The 16,252-nt window shown below is 36.6% G+C and overlaps 3 protein-coding genes across 3 annotated transcripts; 2 read left to right on the top strand and 1 right to left on the bottom strand.

The window, feature by feature from the left end:
- Positions 1-1,620: 1,620 nt before the first annotated feature.
- On the bottom strand, positions 1,621-3,447 carry LOC148075841 (acyltransferase PGAP2-like). Its single transcript, XM_087796463.1, has 5 exons — positions 2,966-3,447; positions 2,179-2,428; positions 2,006-2,112; positions 1,838-1,946; positions 1,621-1,773 (listed from the first exon to the last, which is right to left on the bottom strand). Exons 1-5 carry the CDS (start codon positions 3,131-3,133, stop codon positions 1,643-1,645), a joined length of 765 nt encoding a protein of 254 aa, XP_087652589.1. The 5' UTR covers positions 3,134-3,447; the 3' UTR covers positions 1,621-1,642.
- Positions 3,448-3,928: 481 nt separating this feature from the next.
- On the top strand, positions 3,929-9,249 carry chrna10a (cholinergic receptor, nicotinic, alpha 10a). Its single transcript, XM_087796056.1, has 5 exons — positions 3,929-3,983; positions 5,511-5,656; positions 5,725-5,879; positions 7,194-7,726; positions 8,573-9,249. The coding sequence occupies exons 1-5, from the start codon at positions 3,929-3,931 to the stop codon at positions 9,247-9,249; spliced, it is 1,566 nt and encodes a 521-aa protein (XP_087652182.1).
- A 2,722-nt stretch (positions 9,250-11,971) lies between these two features.
- Positions 11,972-12,904, top strand: LOC148075839 (olfactory receptor 52B2-like). The gene has a single exon (XM_087796054.1). The coding sequence runs from the start codon at positions 11,972-11,974 to the stop codon at positions 12,902-12,904; it is 933 nt and encodes a 310-aa protein (XP_087652180.1).
- Positions 12,905-16,252: the final 3,348 nt, after the last annotated feature.

Below are 16,252 nucleotides of genomic sequence, written 5' to 3'. Positions count from 1 at the left end.
CTCTTGAAACAGCCGTTATGTACCGGCAGGCCAAGCGAGCTGCGGTAGTAGCTGAGGAAAAACCAGGGCGGGGTAGGAGTTTGAGAGGTCCTTGACAGCCATCAGATGTCTCGGGGGCGATGGCAGGCTGCTGACCTCTTCTCGTGACCTTTGTGGGAAAGAAAATAATAAACACCAACATAGCTACCAAGAAGGAAGCCTGGTCAGGAGATCAGGATGTGGTTAAAAAGCTCCTTGGTGGCAAGGCCCCTGAGAGGGATGAGATCCATACAGAGTTTGACACAAATGGGGTGGCGATCCTCTTTTTAAGAGGGGGGGGGTCGAGGGTGTGTTCTAGATACAAGCACAGGTAGGGGCTACCTGCAGGGCGTTTCGGCCTGATGCACCTCCGATGGTGCCAATGGAATAGTTGCAGGGTCATCAGCCAGGAGCCACCATTCATTGCTGTTTCGTTCCATTAATCCCGGAACATCTTACGGTGGTGGAGCCACGGCAGGGACGTCTCCCTACAGCCCCCTGCAACCACCCCTAGGATCCTTGCTTTCCCCAAGACATGTCCTTTCTTCTCAGCCAAAGCCAGAAGCTGGCTGTTTCCGCCTCCTCTGCCAAGTCCTTGGATGCCCTCTTCAGATTAAGCCCTGTCACTCCTACGTTCCTCAGGAAAAGCTGGATGGATGTTCCGATAAAGCCCCTGCAGCCAAGAGGTAACGGTCACCCACCCTGCATCTCAACACTCAGCTGCCAGCTCGCTGAATCTCTCCTTCTTCCTTTCCAACGCTGCCTCCATTCCTCCCTCCCAAGGGACTGTGAGCTCTGCCAGGATCATCGTTTTGGCTGAAGGGGACCACAGGATAATTTCTGGTCTCAGAGAGGTCATGGTGGAGGTCTGGAGGGAACTTGAGCTGTCGATCAAGGGTCACTCTTAAGTTCCAGTCGTATCCAGGTGTTAACAATGATCTTCTCTCCCTCTGGGTGATGTTCTGAGCTTCTGCTCCTTGTGCAACAAAATAGAACAACTTCCGCGATGTTACCGGGTGTTTTGCATGCTTCCTGGTAGGACCTGGTCGTGCTGCCACCTATACCGATCCTGAGCCAGTCTTGCAACTGGACAGGATGTGCTATAGTGTTGTAGGAAGTGTTTAGGTAGTGTAGGTGTGGTTTTTAACTCAACATAATAATAAACATTAAATAACCAGGCCAGTTATTTTATAAATATATTTATTTGATGTTTTATAGCAATGCACTTAATTTACAACATCACATTTTTTTTCTTCTTCTAATTTTTAAACAAGAGCGTCAATAAGTATATCACCCTTTTACATTAAAATGTAAGTCTGTATCCATTTAGAGTCCAACAAAAATGTGATCACATAATTGATAGACAAGAATGTGGATTTCTGTGACAGATAAAAATGTATCAAGATTAAAAAGGGAAAAAAGTTAACCTAACATTAACTCAGAACCATAAAGTTTCAGATAGAGATCTTGTTTCCTGCTGGAGCTAACTCTGGCACATACACATCTTGGTAAACAATGAATTAAAATTACTTCCAGGTCTTAACTGCTTTCTGAAAAACTTAATTCAGATCCTTTTGATCCTTTTGATCCTTGATGATGTTTTGATGAATCAGCAAATTTTGGTTCAGAAGTTTTTATCCTCAGCAGAAGAAACGACCATGACCTCCCTTGTTTTGAAGTCCCAGATGGCTGTCAGATGGAAGGCCATGTTTGAAAGAACAACCAGATACTCAAACAAGGCAAACATTGTATAACCTGCAAAGAAAAGTGTAGAAATTAAGTTTGTTAGTCGACAAAAAAAAATGTATTTAGAACTTACTTCCTGATTCACAGTACATGTTGTGTTTCCAAAAAAAGAATCCAGCAAAGGCACAACAGAAAACGTAGAAAGTTAAGAAACGTTTCTTCCAGCGGTGAGACCTGTAATCCTGAAGAAAAATTTAAAATATAAATTAACATAGACATTGTTTTTTTAGTCAGATCATACCTCAGGATTTAGTGAGTAGTTTTTAATTGTCTTCCAGAGGCGACAAGTGATCAGCATGTAGATGAGAGAGCTGAAGATGAAGAGGATGAAACCTTCCTCGTGGACAACTAGAACAGAAAGTGAGAAATTAATGGTTATTTTCAGGTAAATAGATCATTTGGAAAGTCACTAACAGTATGTTTCACTGGATGAAACGTATGTGAGAAGTAGGAGGCCGAGGTTTTCCAAAATAGAAAAAGCCAAGTTCAAAAAGCCAAGAAAACTCTCAGGTAACTTAGAAGCGAAGCGTGTTTTGTAAAATTTAAAATAGGTGAAAGCCAGTAGGATCCTCGGAGCTGAGTGCAGACCGATGCAGAATCTCCATATTTGGCATTCAGGACTTAAACTGATGGAGGCACTGATGGAGGGCAGGTAGTTTGGCACCTGAAACAGAGTTAAACAAATTCAAAGTCACCTTTTAGATTAAATGGCGCCATCTGGTGGTGAACTTGCATATGGTATAACGTAATTGACTTGAAAAAAATATGTTGTCAGGCCCAATAAGAATATCTAGTTCTTAATCTTCAAATAAATGACATCAAATATAAAATATTGATGATGTTCAGTGAAATTAAGCGAACCACAGATGACATTTTAAGGGGTCACCGTACACAAAATAGAAATAAAAGATGGATTCAATTCAATATATGTTTGGAAATAATGAACTGCTATTTACATATAATAGTAGTAATTATGTTGGTAAAATAGAACATGTTTTATGTATTTTTATACAGGGGAGAACACATACTGACTCATTTTGATTGTAGAAAATTGTAATTATAACTTGAAAATATATATATATGAAACAGCATTTCCACCATCGTTTAGGAACATCACGTGAGCCACAATGGTTCTCTTTTAGATTCATGAGACCACTTTAAATCTGATGCTAGGGATGCTAGTGAAATGATGCACATGTACCTGACAGTGAGTTCCGGTCGAGTCCTCGAAGTGGAAATATGAAGATATGAAAACACAGACGATGAGTCCGAACAGAGGCAGGCAGGCGGTGGCCAGAACACAGCTGCTGAACGACACCCTGACCACTGGTGGTCTCTCATAACCCAGGACTGCAGGAGCCTGCAGCATCTCCGACCCTCTTTCTTCGACTCATTGAATGAACCCGGTGGTACTGATCGTCTCGCTGTGACTAGTAATACAGCAGTCATACGATGCTAAAGGCGTGCTAATGGTAGTAGCAACACATGGCAGCAGGACATTTTACTGCGAGGTAGAACGAGATGATCGGAGTCGTTCGGCTCGGAGGAAAAATGGTTGAATACGAATCACATCGTGTTTACGCGATTGATTCTGGAAAAATAACGTGACCGTTTAGCCGGAGCTCTCCGTGGTTCTGAACAACCCTCCCTTAGAATTAGAAAAAATGCTCATATCGAGGACAGTTGATTATTTTTGCTTTATTTTTTCCATGACTTAAGTAAAGCTTTTACGATTCATCAGTTAAAGCATGCATTGTGACATCCAGAGAACGTTTTTCATTTTCCATAATTTTCCTTTTTTGTTAATCAGTTTGACAGGATAACATGGAGAATTTTTAAATAAAACGCAATTCAATTTAAAGTAACATCACAAAGGTAAACATTAACATCACATCTTAAACCCACATCTGTATGAATAGATTTAGATGTTCACGATTACGATCTTTTTTAAAACTAAAACTGTTTTTTTTATTTTATAAACGAAAATTTACAGCCCACTTCTCCTGCATTAATGATGTCGCTCCTCCCTTATGCCCCTCTTCAGCTTAGATAATCCCACCCTCCTCTGATGGGACAAATCCACTCTACAGCATTATTGTTTTTGTTTTATTATTTATGTCAATCCACTCACCTAAATGTTTTGGAATTGAGTTCCTCGGACACGATGAAAGGATGGAATATCCACACTTCTCTCCTGGTGCTTCTTTGTTTCACACCAAGTGAGTTTTTGCTCAGATTCTTTATTTGGGACTCGTGCTCCTATTATGATCAACATTTTTATTTCATCATGTGTATTTACTACCTTACAAAAACCTTTATTACATTTCATTTCCAAATTTGTTTTTTTTAATGCACAAGACTCTTAATCCTGCATCCTTCTGTGCGTCCGGCTCAGAGGCTTGATCAAAGCGGTCAGAGTAAACATCTGGCAAGCACTCTTTTGACGTAACTACATTCTCATTTCATTTCACAACATCTATCAAGTAATGAATATAGTATAGTATGAATAAAGTGTGGTATGTAGATTATTTTTAAAGAAGTACTAATGTGGGCAGTTTTAACAACATTCCTACCATCACACTACGACAAGGGTAGTAGTTACAAAAATAAAAAGTAAAAAAAAATAAACATTAACTCCTCCCTTTTTCAGACAGAGAGGCTGGAACCACATGTGTCACTTTACCTACACTAACCCATTCCAATGATGCTACTTTCTGCCAACTGCTGTCAAAATATATAATAAAATACTTGTTGTTGCTGTACTGTGTTGCACTTGTGATCTTCTTATTGTTATTATTTTATGTATATCTGTTTTTGCTATTGTTGTTTTGTAATCATTTTTATTACATGTATTACATGTTCCTTTTTGTGAAATTTTTGATGGACATTTCAAATATCTGAAATGAGGGAAGAATAAAAAAGCTATATTAAAGTAGTTTCCTTTTACAGTTTCATGTTGATTTGTCTGTATTTTATTTATTGTTTTTTTGTGTGTTAGTGTTTTTTGTTGACTATGATTTTCTCATTTAATTTATCCTATTGTTATTAAATTAGTGCATAGAATGGAATATTTATTGTTATATATTTAATATTTATTTAGGTTACTCAACACAGGATGACAGAGTATATAGATTTAATTGAATTGAAGAATATACAAATGATGCATTTCTGTATTATGCATCTGTATTTGAAGAGTTAAATACATGCTTATTTAAAAAGATTATGATATATCATATGTTTGAACGTACAAACCTTTTTTGTTCTTTCATTGCACCATTTTCAGTCAACATCTCAATCAGTTGTTATTTAAAGCAGCCCTCAGTTTGACTAAAAAGGAAGAAACATGAACAAAAATAATAATTTCAGCTGGTCACCACCACCTTTTTCATTACACAGGACTAGTATAAGCATCTACCTTGATGAGCACACACACAAACAGTCATGTTAATGTTGAACGCACTAGTATTTCAGATAAATACTAGAACCCATAATCAAGCCAGCATGCAAACGAAATGACTGACAGGTCTTCTTTTTATCTTGATAAAAGAAATATGTGTTGGACAACAGAGTACTTGCTTGTGATACGTACAAGCAGATTTGCCTGATCTCCAACAAAGATTAACAGAAGCACAATTTATCCTGGATCACTCTTCTACCATCTGTCACATCAGTTCTCATGTCGACAGCAATGAAGCCTGTTGTTTGAGCTAAAGATGAGGATCTAATAACTGTCATGTTTCTCTCAGCCTGTTGGTGTGCTCACGGCCGCTTTGCCAAGCAACTTCTCAACGACTTGTTTACCAACTACACCAGCGCTCTGAGACCTGTAGAGGACACCAACACCATCCTCAACGTGACCCTGCAGGTTACTTTGTCCCAAATTATCGACATGGTAAAGACTTCAAAGTGTCTGTGGCAACCCAGACCTCAGATTGTTCATCTGTTTCAATGTTTCCTCAGGATGAGCGAAATCAAATTTTGACTGCTTATTTATGGATTCGTCAAGTGTGGGTTGATGCTCATCTTAAATGGGATAAAGATGATTACGATGGCCTCGATACCATCCGCATACCTAGTAGTTATGTATGGAGACCTGACATCGTCCTATATAACAAGTAGGTCGGACTGGTATTCAGTGAGAGGTCAGCAGTGATTTGTTCTTTTGTTGAAGATGGTCAGACTTAGAGGCACAAGCTGAACTCTTTTGTGCACTTTTTTTCACAGGAGTGTTCAGACCAATGTCCGTGTTTTTTGTGTCTGTGATGATCATGAGAATAAATAAATAGACATTTATGTTGCACTTAAATATGAATATATATACCATATATTATTATCTATTTAATGCTCTCATTCATCCACCTATTCCATCTCATTTGACCCAATTTAGTTGCTGGAGACTGAGACTACATTACAATAGATACGCATTTATTCATTTACTTTTTAGAAATGAAAAACATTTGAATTTCTTTATTAGTTTTTTTATTCTTTTAATATTACTTTTCATTTGCAATTTGATTTTTCATCTTCTTTTATATTATATTCTTGACACTTTAAGAAACATCTTAAGACGTTTTTATTTGTTCAGGCTTTTCCTTTATTTTCTGAAACTCATCAGTTTTGTCTTGCCCTTTAAAGTATATACTTTATTGAATATTGTTTTGATTGTTTAAGAGCTTTGTGACCCTTGTCTGGAAAAGCGCTATATAAATAAAAATTACTTACTTACTTACTTACTTAAACCCCATTTTAAAATGTATTTTATTTCTTGATTCTTGTCATCTTTAAAATATTACACCTAGTGTTGGGTTGATGGAGTCTTTTAATACAGCATCAATTGTATCATGATACATAATGATACATTTTTGAAGGCCACTAGAGGACACTCACAGTTTAAAAATGATGCCAGGTTTCAGTGAATAAGTAGAACTGATCCAAATGATATAAAGCTGAGAGCGCCATCTAACAAAGACACTGTATCATGATACAGTTGTTGCTGTGTCACACCATCACTCATTACACCTAAGACATCACCTCAGGATAAACTTTATCATTTATAATATATCAGTCAAATATAAAAAGGATTGTAACATCATTGTTTTCTTTAAATGATTCATTTAAATCTGGTGCAACGATGGCAAACCTATGTGGGAAAGGTAATGATAAGAAAGATATTTCAATACAATTTAATTTAATTTATCTGATATCTAGACATTTTCCACGTTGTCTTGTTGATGGCTACTTAAGCTGTTTCTTGATGAAATAAAAAAGGAAATAAACTACAATTCCGATCTAAACATAAAACACAGACTGAGGATGATGTGCAACTCGTGTTGACTCTTCACTCAGTAGGTAAACTTGTGCCTCTGTATTCTGAGCCATCTCACCTGTCAATCGCTCAAACCTCCAGACAACTCATCTTTATGTTTCAGCGCCGACGATCATTTCACCGGGCCCATGGACACCAATGTGGTGATCCGACACGACGGCCAGATAATGTGGGACTCTCCCGCCATCACTAAGAGTTCCTGCAGAGTGGACGTGTCTTTCTTTCCTTTCGACTCTCAGCAGTGCAGGTTCACCTACGGCTCCTGGACGTACAACGGGAACCAGCTGGACATCCTGAACGCCATGGACAGTGCGGACCTTGCAGACCTGGTGGAAAACGTGGAGTGGGAGATTCTGGGCATGCCGGCCAAGAAAAACATTATCCAATACGGCTGCTGTGCTGACCCTTACCCCGACGTCACATTCACGCTCATGCTGAAGAGAAGAGCCTCTTTCTATGTCTTTAACCTGCTGATTCCGTGCGTGATGATCTCCTTCCTGGCGCCGCTGGGCTTCTATTTGCCGGCCGACTCTGGAGAAAAAGTGTCTTTGGGTGTCACCGTCATGCTGGCACTCACTGTCTTTCAACTGCTGGTCGCAGAGATCATGCCTCCATCTGAGAACGTGCCACTAATCGGTAAGTCTGAAAAAACAACGACAGGCATATAAAATAAATACAGATGTATTAAAAAAAGGTTTAAAATACCCAACACACTGGATCAGGCTCTGAGATCCCTCGTGTTGTCTCTGATTCAAGGTAAGTTTGTACCTCAACCTAGGAGCACATTTTTCCTGACTTTATTGAACAAAGAATCAAATCAATAAAATAATTCCATGATTCATGAATTGTACAAACAAAATAAAAGCATATAAGCCACTTCACCACCAGGTGATTAGGTTCTGTTGCATAACCAAATTTATTTTAATGTAAATCATCAAATTTTCCTTTTCTTTTTGGGTTGATCCTCCCACAGAGGGGTGTGTGAGCATTAGCTGTGGAAACCCTTACAATTGAAAACGTATCTTAAAATATCCAGGAAGTAAAAGAAAAACACCATAAAAAAAAGTTTTTCAAAGGTACACTTTGTTAACCAAAACCATTATGAAAATATTTTCATAATGTTTTAAGATATGCTGTAAATAAAGGTTAATACGCCTTTTGATATGTTCTTTACTTTTGTTGAATATTTCTCTCTGTGTCATTCAAAAGTTATTATTCCACATTGTTGATAGCTACTATGTTTTGTTCCAGATAAGGTATGCATTTTTCCATTCATTTACCCATTATATTGAGGCTTTTCTTCTTCTTTCCTTTTTTTGGCCCCTCACAGTAGTGATGGTTAGGAAATGTGGCCCCTTATGATACGTAATTGACCACCCCGGATCTAAGATTTTAAAGGGAAAATGATCCTAATGGAAAAAAGGCAAACATGAGGTTAACAACATAAATAATAACCACATTTTCCTATTTGATTCTACACAGGAAAGTATTACATCGCCACTATGACGATGATCACAGGGTCCACTGCCCTCACCATCTTCATCATGAACGTACATCACTGTGGGCCGGATGCCAAGCCTGTACCCAAGTGGGCGAAGACGGTGATTCTGCAGTACCTGGCAAGAATGTGTTTTGTGTATGAGGTCGGTGAAAACTGCATGTCACCACAACCGGAGAAGCAGGAAGCTCATACCGTCAGGAACACCAACATGAACGGGCAGGTGGGGAGAGATGACACCGTCTTCAGAATGGAGAAAGGTCAGGAGACGGTGGGGTTCATGTCTACGGAGGAGAGAGAGGAACAAATTAAGAGTCCAGTCGGATCGATGGGGGACAACCCCACCAACGAATACGGTACCTGGAAAAATGGTATCTTCGGGAGCATGGACTGTGGAGACTCAGGGGCTCAGAGGAGATGCAGGAAAGGGGGTGTGAGTGATGGCGAAAGGAAAGATCTTCACTCTACTGCCCCTACTGGGGAAAGTCACTTGCTGCAGAACATTGAGTACATAGCCAACTGCTACAGGGACCAAAGGGCCACGCAGAAGAGGACGGGAGAGTGGAAGAAAGTGGCCAAAGTCCTAGATCGCTTCTTCATGTGGATTTTCTTCATAATGGTCTTCCTCATGAGTCTTCTCATAATGGGGAAAGCTATTTAGAGTTTTCTCTTTACGGCGCAATAAATGTGGTAATCTAATTCATACTAGACCTGTAGTGAACCGAATGAATATTTGAACCGATCCTGGTTTCAATGAGATTAATGATGCCGTGCAGTATGTAAATCATGTGTAATCATTGCAGTGTAACTTTACAGGTAACAAAATAAATAGATAAATCAAAGTGTGATCATTTTCTTTAACAAATCTGTAACTTGTATTAATGTTGAACACATTCAAATTAGAAAAAAAAACATAATTCTACACTATAGAACATTAGATATCTCATCAAATTAAAGTGAATTTCTTCTTCGTCTTTTCTGCCATTGTTACATAAAAGCAATTAAGTAAATGTAAGGTATATAAGATTAAAAAAAAACTGAATTAAATCATCGATAAATTAAAAATAAAGTTGGATAAATGGATAACCATTCCAACACTCATCACAATGACTTGGACACCTGAGGTCAACGGCCCAAAGGAAGTAATTGAATGGTATTTCATTATAAAGCTTGTGGTCCTTTTTTCTGGGATATCCCCCGGGTGAGATGATTAGTCTCCTCACTGCCCTTTTGGACAGTCTTGGAGTCTGGAGAGTGTCATTTCCCAGGATGCATTGTGACCACTTTGAGTTTCAGTTTTAATTACAGCAGGTTTAGTTTTTCATATATCCATTTAGTTTTCATATAGAATATTGAATAAATGAATAATACATTTATTGATATTAAGAAAAATAAGAACCAATTAAACAAAATTGTATTTGTTGATTAGAACATTTAAATATAACCCTTATTGTAGCCTGATGAGAAAATGGTATTAATATGTTACTTTTTTTCTTTTTCTTTTTTTTACAACATTTTCATATTTTAATAGTTTTTAAATATTAGATCGTTTTTTTTACCTGTCAACATGTTTTGCATGAGATTTGCAAAATCCCTATGGTTGTTATTAAAGACGTCAAAGTAGAAAAAAGGAAAAACATCCTCTGAATCACCAAGAGCTTCGCCAATCCTCAATGGAGTAATTACTATTTGTGACAGTTAATAACAACAATTAGGTGCCATCCCATAGGGGGTAATTAATGAATTGTTTTCCAAACTGATGTCACCGCTGACTAGAAGAGATGTTTAATACTTTCAAACACACATTTAAATCTAGATTATGATGGGACTTGGGTGATATTATAGTGTAATAATAATTATTATTAAAGCACAAAAAGAAAGAGTAATATTAAATAAATGATGTCAAACAAAATTCTTTTTTTTTAAACCAGTGCCAGTGACATATATGATAACATTGGATTACATTTTTTTTAAGCTTATTTTTCCCCAAGAACCAAATAACCAAACATAAGTATTAATTTTAGGTCAGAGAACAACAACTATTTCAGTGGCTAGTATTCAGTGGTTTATGGAGTAAAACTTGTATTGAGGTCTGTGGTGCTTTTGTCAGTTAACATATACTGTATGTTATGAGGTAACATGTGTTTTACATTGAGATCAGTAGAGCTTTCTATTAAATAATTAGTCTACTTATGATTTCTTGTACTCTCTTAACCAGCGTTCACTGCAGAGGTAAAGGTAAAGGCCCAGTCTAAGCTGCGGTTCCAGTAGTAAAAACAGGCCTTCATAATACTGGCAGGTGATCATCAAGATCTACTTAACTCTTTTTCCTCAGAACAAAAGGAACATGTCAGATACGTCTGCCTACCTTGTATACTGTGTAAATTAATAAAAAATGTTAATCTACTGATGGTTCCTGAACACGGTTCAGGACCAGAGGAGAGAAATCTTTTCAGGCTGTTGCTCCTAAGCTTTGGAACGATCTTCCTCTCTCTTTGCGCTTGATGGAGTCTACTGACTCCTTTAAGAAACATCTTAAGACGTTTCTATTTGTTCAGGCTTTTCCTTGAATTTCTCGAACTCCTGTGTTGTTCTCGGTGTTGTCTTGATCTTTGAAGTATGTAATGTTTTGAGTATTGTTTTGATTGTTAAAGCGCTTTGTGACCCTGGTCTCGAAAAGCGCTATATAAATAAATATTACTTACTTACTTACTTACTTACATCTTACCCTTATTTGGAAACCATTTCAAAATCTACGATGTATTCTTAACTACATCTATTAGCATTTTGATGCTGGTAATTATATTTTATTTAATATATTTTGCTTGTGTTGTTACTTATATCTGCTAATTTTACAACTATATTTTTGAGTAAAAAAAGCGTCTTTTAAAATGAAACAGATTTTCACTTTCTCTGTGAACCACATTATAATTTTTAAATTCTGTTAATTTATTTAGAATTTAAAATGCTTTTTCTTTTAGTAGTAGCTATGCTTTACAAATTAACCGGACTTCCATCACTTTTCAATTGTAAACATTCAATTTTAAACTTTTATTTTTATCTATTTCAAGAAACGCAAGATGTTTATTCATTAAACAATGTTTGTTTTATTTATTAACATTGGTCATGTTTATTACGTTTTGATAAACAGATAACATATACATATAAGTAAAGTAATAAATATAAATGGTGATAAAGAGTAAAATAAAAATGTCTCCCTCTTTGTCAACTTGTTTATTGATGACACCAAGTCCCCAAAGAAATTGATGACGCGGCTCCCTGCAGTGGTCCGAGCAGGACTTAAAGGGGGACTGCAGATCAAGATCTCATCCTATGTTAGACGAGAGACTTCTCCACACACTGCTTCACCACCGAAGAGAAAAATGTCCAATGAGTCTTTTGGCCTCCATCTCGAACTGATTTTGGATCCATTTGTGATCCCACACAGAGGGAAATACCCCATTTTTTTTTTCGGGCTCGCCATTTACTGCTTCGGCGTCTTCTGCAATCTGACGTTGCTGACTCTGATCGTCGTTAAGCGGAGTCTTCACAAGCCCGTGTACTTCATCCTGTTCAGCCTTCCCCTCAATGACCTGATCGGCATCACAGCCATGTTGCCTAAAGTTCTGTCAGACATTGTGACTGAGACTAACAAGACTTCCTATCCTCTGTGCGTCCTGCAGGCCTTCCTTCTGCACATGTACGGAGGTGGGATTCTCTTCATCTTAGCTGCGATGTCTTTTGATCGATATGTCGCGATCTGCTTTCCACTACGCTACAGCTCTGTCATGACCCCTCGAGTGGTCGCTAGTATTATCGCTTCAGTTTGGGGTCTGGACTTTATTTTGAACCTCGCACTGTTCTCCCTGCAGACTAGACTTCCCAGATGCAAGTCCGTCATCAAAAACGTTTTCTGTGACAACCCTTCTCTTGTCAAACTCACCTGTGGAAACACAGGGATCAACAACATCATCGGGTTGTTCAACACAGCCATCATGCAGGTGGTCAGCGTGTCTGTGCAGGCGTTCTCGTACGTCAAGATTCTGATCGCTTGTGTGGTCGCCAGGAGGAGTGTCGTGAAGACCAAAGCTGTTAATACTTGTGTGGCACAGTTGGTCATATTGGTCATTTTTGAAGTTGTGGCGATGTTTACCATCTTGTCTCACAGATTCAAAAATGTGTCCGCTGACCTGCAGAAGATCATGGGCATGTTGATATTCACCGTCCCTCCACTTCTGAACCCGCTGGTGTACGGGCTTTACACCAGCGAGGTACGGAACACTTTGCTGAGCCTAAAAAACAGAGTCTTTGCCTAAGTGTAAACCTCAAATCGCCGGTAATTGTGGCGCATTCTTAATATAAGGTGTTCTCAAGATACTAACATTCAGATAAGTACGGTCATCTTCAAAATCATATTTACAATTACTTATTTTTAAGTGGTACACTGCCCAGTTTTTTTATTCAGTTAGTTCTACTGCTAGTGACACAACATGGATTCAAATGGATTGTGTTTTGTGTTGACAGTAGTTGAATTACTCTTGTTCACAAACAAAAAAAGTATGTTCATTGCGGTTTGATAATTATATAATTTCTGTGATAAAGGTCTCAGTTTAATGTAAGAAGTTTCTTGGAAGAAAGCAAAAGTACAAATAAGGAAAAATTATAACTGTACTATTCCATAGAATGCCAGATAATCAACTGATGCTTAAAATGGTCAATGTGATTTCTTCCTACTTGCAACAATCACAGTAAATTAACTGTACATTGTGACTGTTTAAAGAATGATGGGTTATATTTTGAAATGTATTGTACATAAATACAATTATAAATTAACATTTCTTTTATTGAGTTTCTCCATTTATGATGGAGAATATTTGTATGTTTTTCCTGTTATTCATGGGGTTATCATTGAAGATAACACATTGAATATGATAAAAATTATTCCAGTCTTTACATTAACGTCAAAACTGGAAGTTTTTATGTCTTTGTTATTTTTCTTTGATCTATGTTCTTTATTGTTTGACTTAGATTGTATCATTTTGTTCTTTCTCTTTATTTGTCTTTGTTCCTGTTCTTATTTTATTTTTAATTATCTTTTATGAATAATTGCTGTTTTGCTGTGGCTAATTGAAAAAAACCTGAGGGACACCTGAGGGATCAATAAAGTTCTACCTAACCTAACCTAATATGCTCTTTGTGTATCATTTATCTTTTAATTATTAAAATGACTTGTTCCAAGTTCATTGAGATGTGACTCCATATTCAGTTTTGTTGGATCTTTAATTACAAATTATTGATCTTAATGTTTATTTTCCATGTTTCCCATATGTAAAATAGTTTTCTTTCAAATCATTAATGGACCAAATAATTGTCTGATAAGTTTCTTTGTACTTATATTAATAAATACATTTTCTCTTCATAAACCCTGAGGTGCTCTGTACTGAATGCATGTGCGTTGACTGTTGTCTAATATTTGTCTTTGTAAATTGGAAATTAAATGCAACAGATTGCATGGCCTCTTGTTTTGGTTAAGTATCAAATGATGTGATTTGTACAGGAGCAAAGGTAAGTAAGTAAGTAATTTGTATTTATAAAGCGATAAAACAATACTCGATGAAAGATATACTTTAAAGGTCAAGATAATACTGAGAAAAACAGTTTCAGAGAGTTTCAGAAATCAAGGACAAGCCTGCAAAAAAAATTTTCTTAAGAGGTTCCTTGAAGGACTCACTAGACTACATCAAGCGCAAAGAGAGAGGAAGATTGTTCCAAAGCTTAGGAGCAACAGTCTGGAAGGATTTCTCTCCTCTGGTCCTGAACCAGTGATGTAAGGAGGAGCCTGACCATGAATAGCTCTGAAAGTAAGAACCATAATTTTAAAGTTGATCCTGAAAGAAACTGGAAGCCAATGAATAGTTTTAAGGATCGGAGAAATGTGAGTTCTTCTACTTGAGCGGGTCAGAATTCTCGCCTCAGAGTTCTGAATCAACTGCAGGCGAGACAGATCCTTCTTGTTAAGACATGAAAAACAAACTGTTACAATAGTCCAGACGAGAAGAAACAAACGCATGGATTACAAGCTCCAGATTATGTTGTGAGAACATTTTCCTAAATTTGGAGATTTTTCTAAGTAAAAAACAGTTTCTGGTCAGTTTTCTGCAGTGTTGAGCAAGAGACATGTAATTGTCAAATGCAACACCCAGATTCTCAGGCTCAGTTTGACGGACTGACCTAAGTCACCCAAGTACTGACTCAACCCTGGAACCTTATCAAAAGGAGCAATAACCAGAGTTTCAGTTTTGTCCACATTTAGCTGCAAAAAAAAGTCTCAAAATATGAAATATTTGAGATGATATATATATATATATATATAAATATATAAATATAAATATATATATAAATATATATATATATATATGGGCCACAAATTATATGTATACCCCACGTTGTAATTGTAAAAACAAATACAACATATAGCACCAATAACATGCATCATGATGATCATAAGAAGAGCTTTAATCTCTAAAAGGTTGTGAAATTACAAAATGAGAATTGTATCTCAATAGCGCTACTTTCCAGTATAGGTTAAATGAGTGTATGAAATAAGAGAGAAAATAATAATTACAAATAACTGCATTAATAATGTTATAAATATTCCTGACTTGTAAGTTCGGTTGATGTTCATTTAGTGTTTGTTAATGTTTTAATGTGTCCTTTCAGTTCATTTCAATGTATTTATTCCTTAGATTTATGTCGAGCCAAAAATAGTGTACTATATGAAAAATCTTACAGTTCTCTATACTGTTTTGGTGACTCAATTTATTCCAAAGTAAACGTTGTAAAAGTGAAAAAAAAAGTTTCAGTTCAGGTGCTGTGTAAAATATTTTGTTATTTTATATGTTCTGTCTGATGGTAGTTAAAATAAATATTGTGAGATAAATTCAACGTGTTTGTAAACTATTCTCAATTCATATTTTGTTCAATATATTCCAGATTTACATTGCGGTTATTAATTATAGAAAACACAATATTTCTAAAGGCAATTTATTATTGTAATTCGTATATGATTCTGTTACAATATCAGTGTTTTCTTATTCCTTTAATTCAGAACCTATATGTTCATATAATGTATTTATTGTTGTTAAATGAATAAAAAAATCCTCCTCTCTATATTTATTGTTTGGCTTCACACTTGTTATTTGCTTTACTTGAGTCTTAACTGTACATTTTTGATTTTGCAGTTCCTTGCTTGATCGCACTGCCTCGACAAACACAGGGTAACAGAATTTATACTTTGTCCATATTAAGCACGTCACCAAGACAATATAAAATAAACATTTTGGCCATATATATTACCAAATTCAAACATGTCAATAACTGAGATCATCAACAAGGACATGTGCGGGTTTATCTCTGATAGCCCCTGGCATTTGAGTTTAAGACCCCAGAATTAGATTTTCCTCATTTTATGCTGCTCCAACACAAAATTAGCAAAGTTTCACCAGCATAAACATTCTATACAGAAAGTTTCTCTTATTTCACTCATTTAGCCAATATGTTTGTTTTTTAAACATGAATATTAGATTTTAGTTTTGCATTCATTATTATATAAATCATCATTATATTATTGCGACAAGAGTGTGTAAATAATCAAACTAGATTTT

Source organism: Callionymus lyra, chromosome 7, assembly GCF_982586985.1.
Source record: "Callionymus lyra chromosome 7, fCalLyr1.hap1.1, whole genome shotgun sequence".
Classification (NCBI taxonomy): domain Eukaryota; kingdom Metazoa; phylum Chordata; class Actinopteri; order Syngnathiformes; family Callionymidae; genus Callionymus; species Callionymus lyra.
This window is presented reverse-complemented; position numbering and strand designations above follow the sequence as displayed.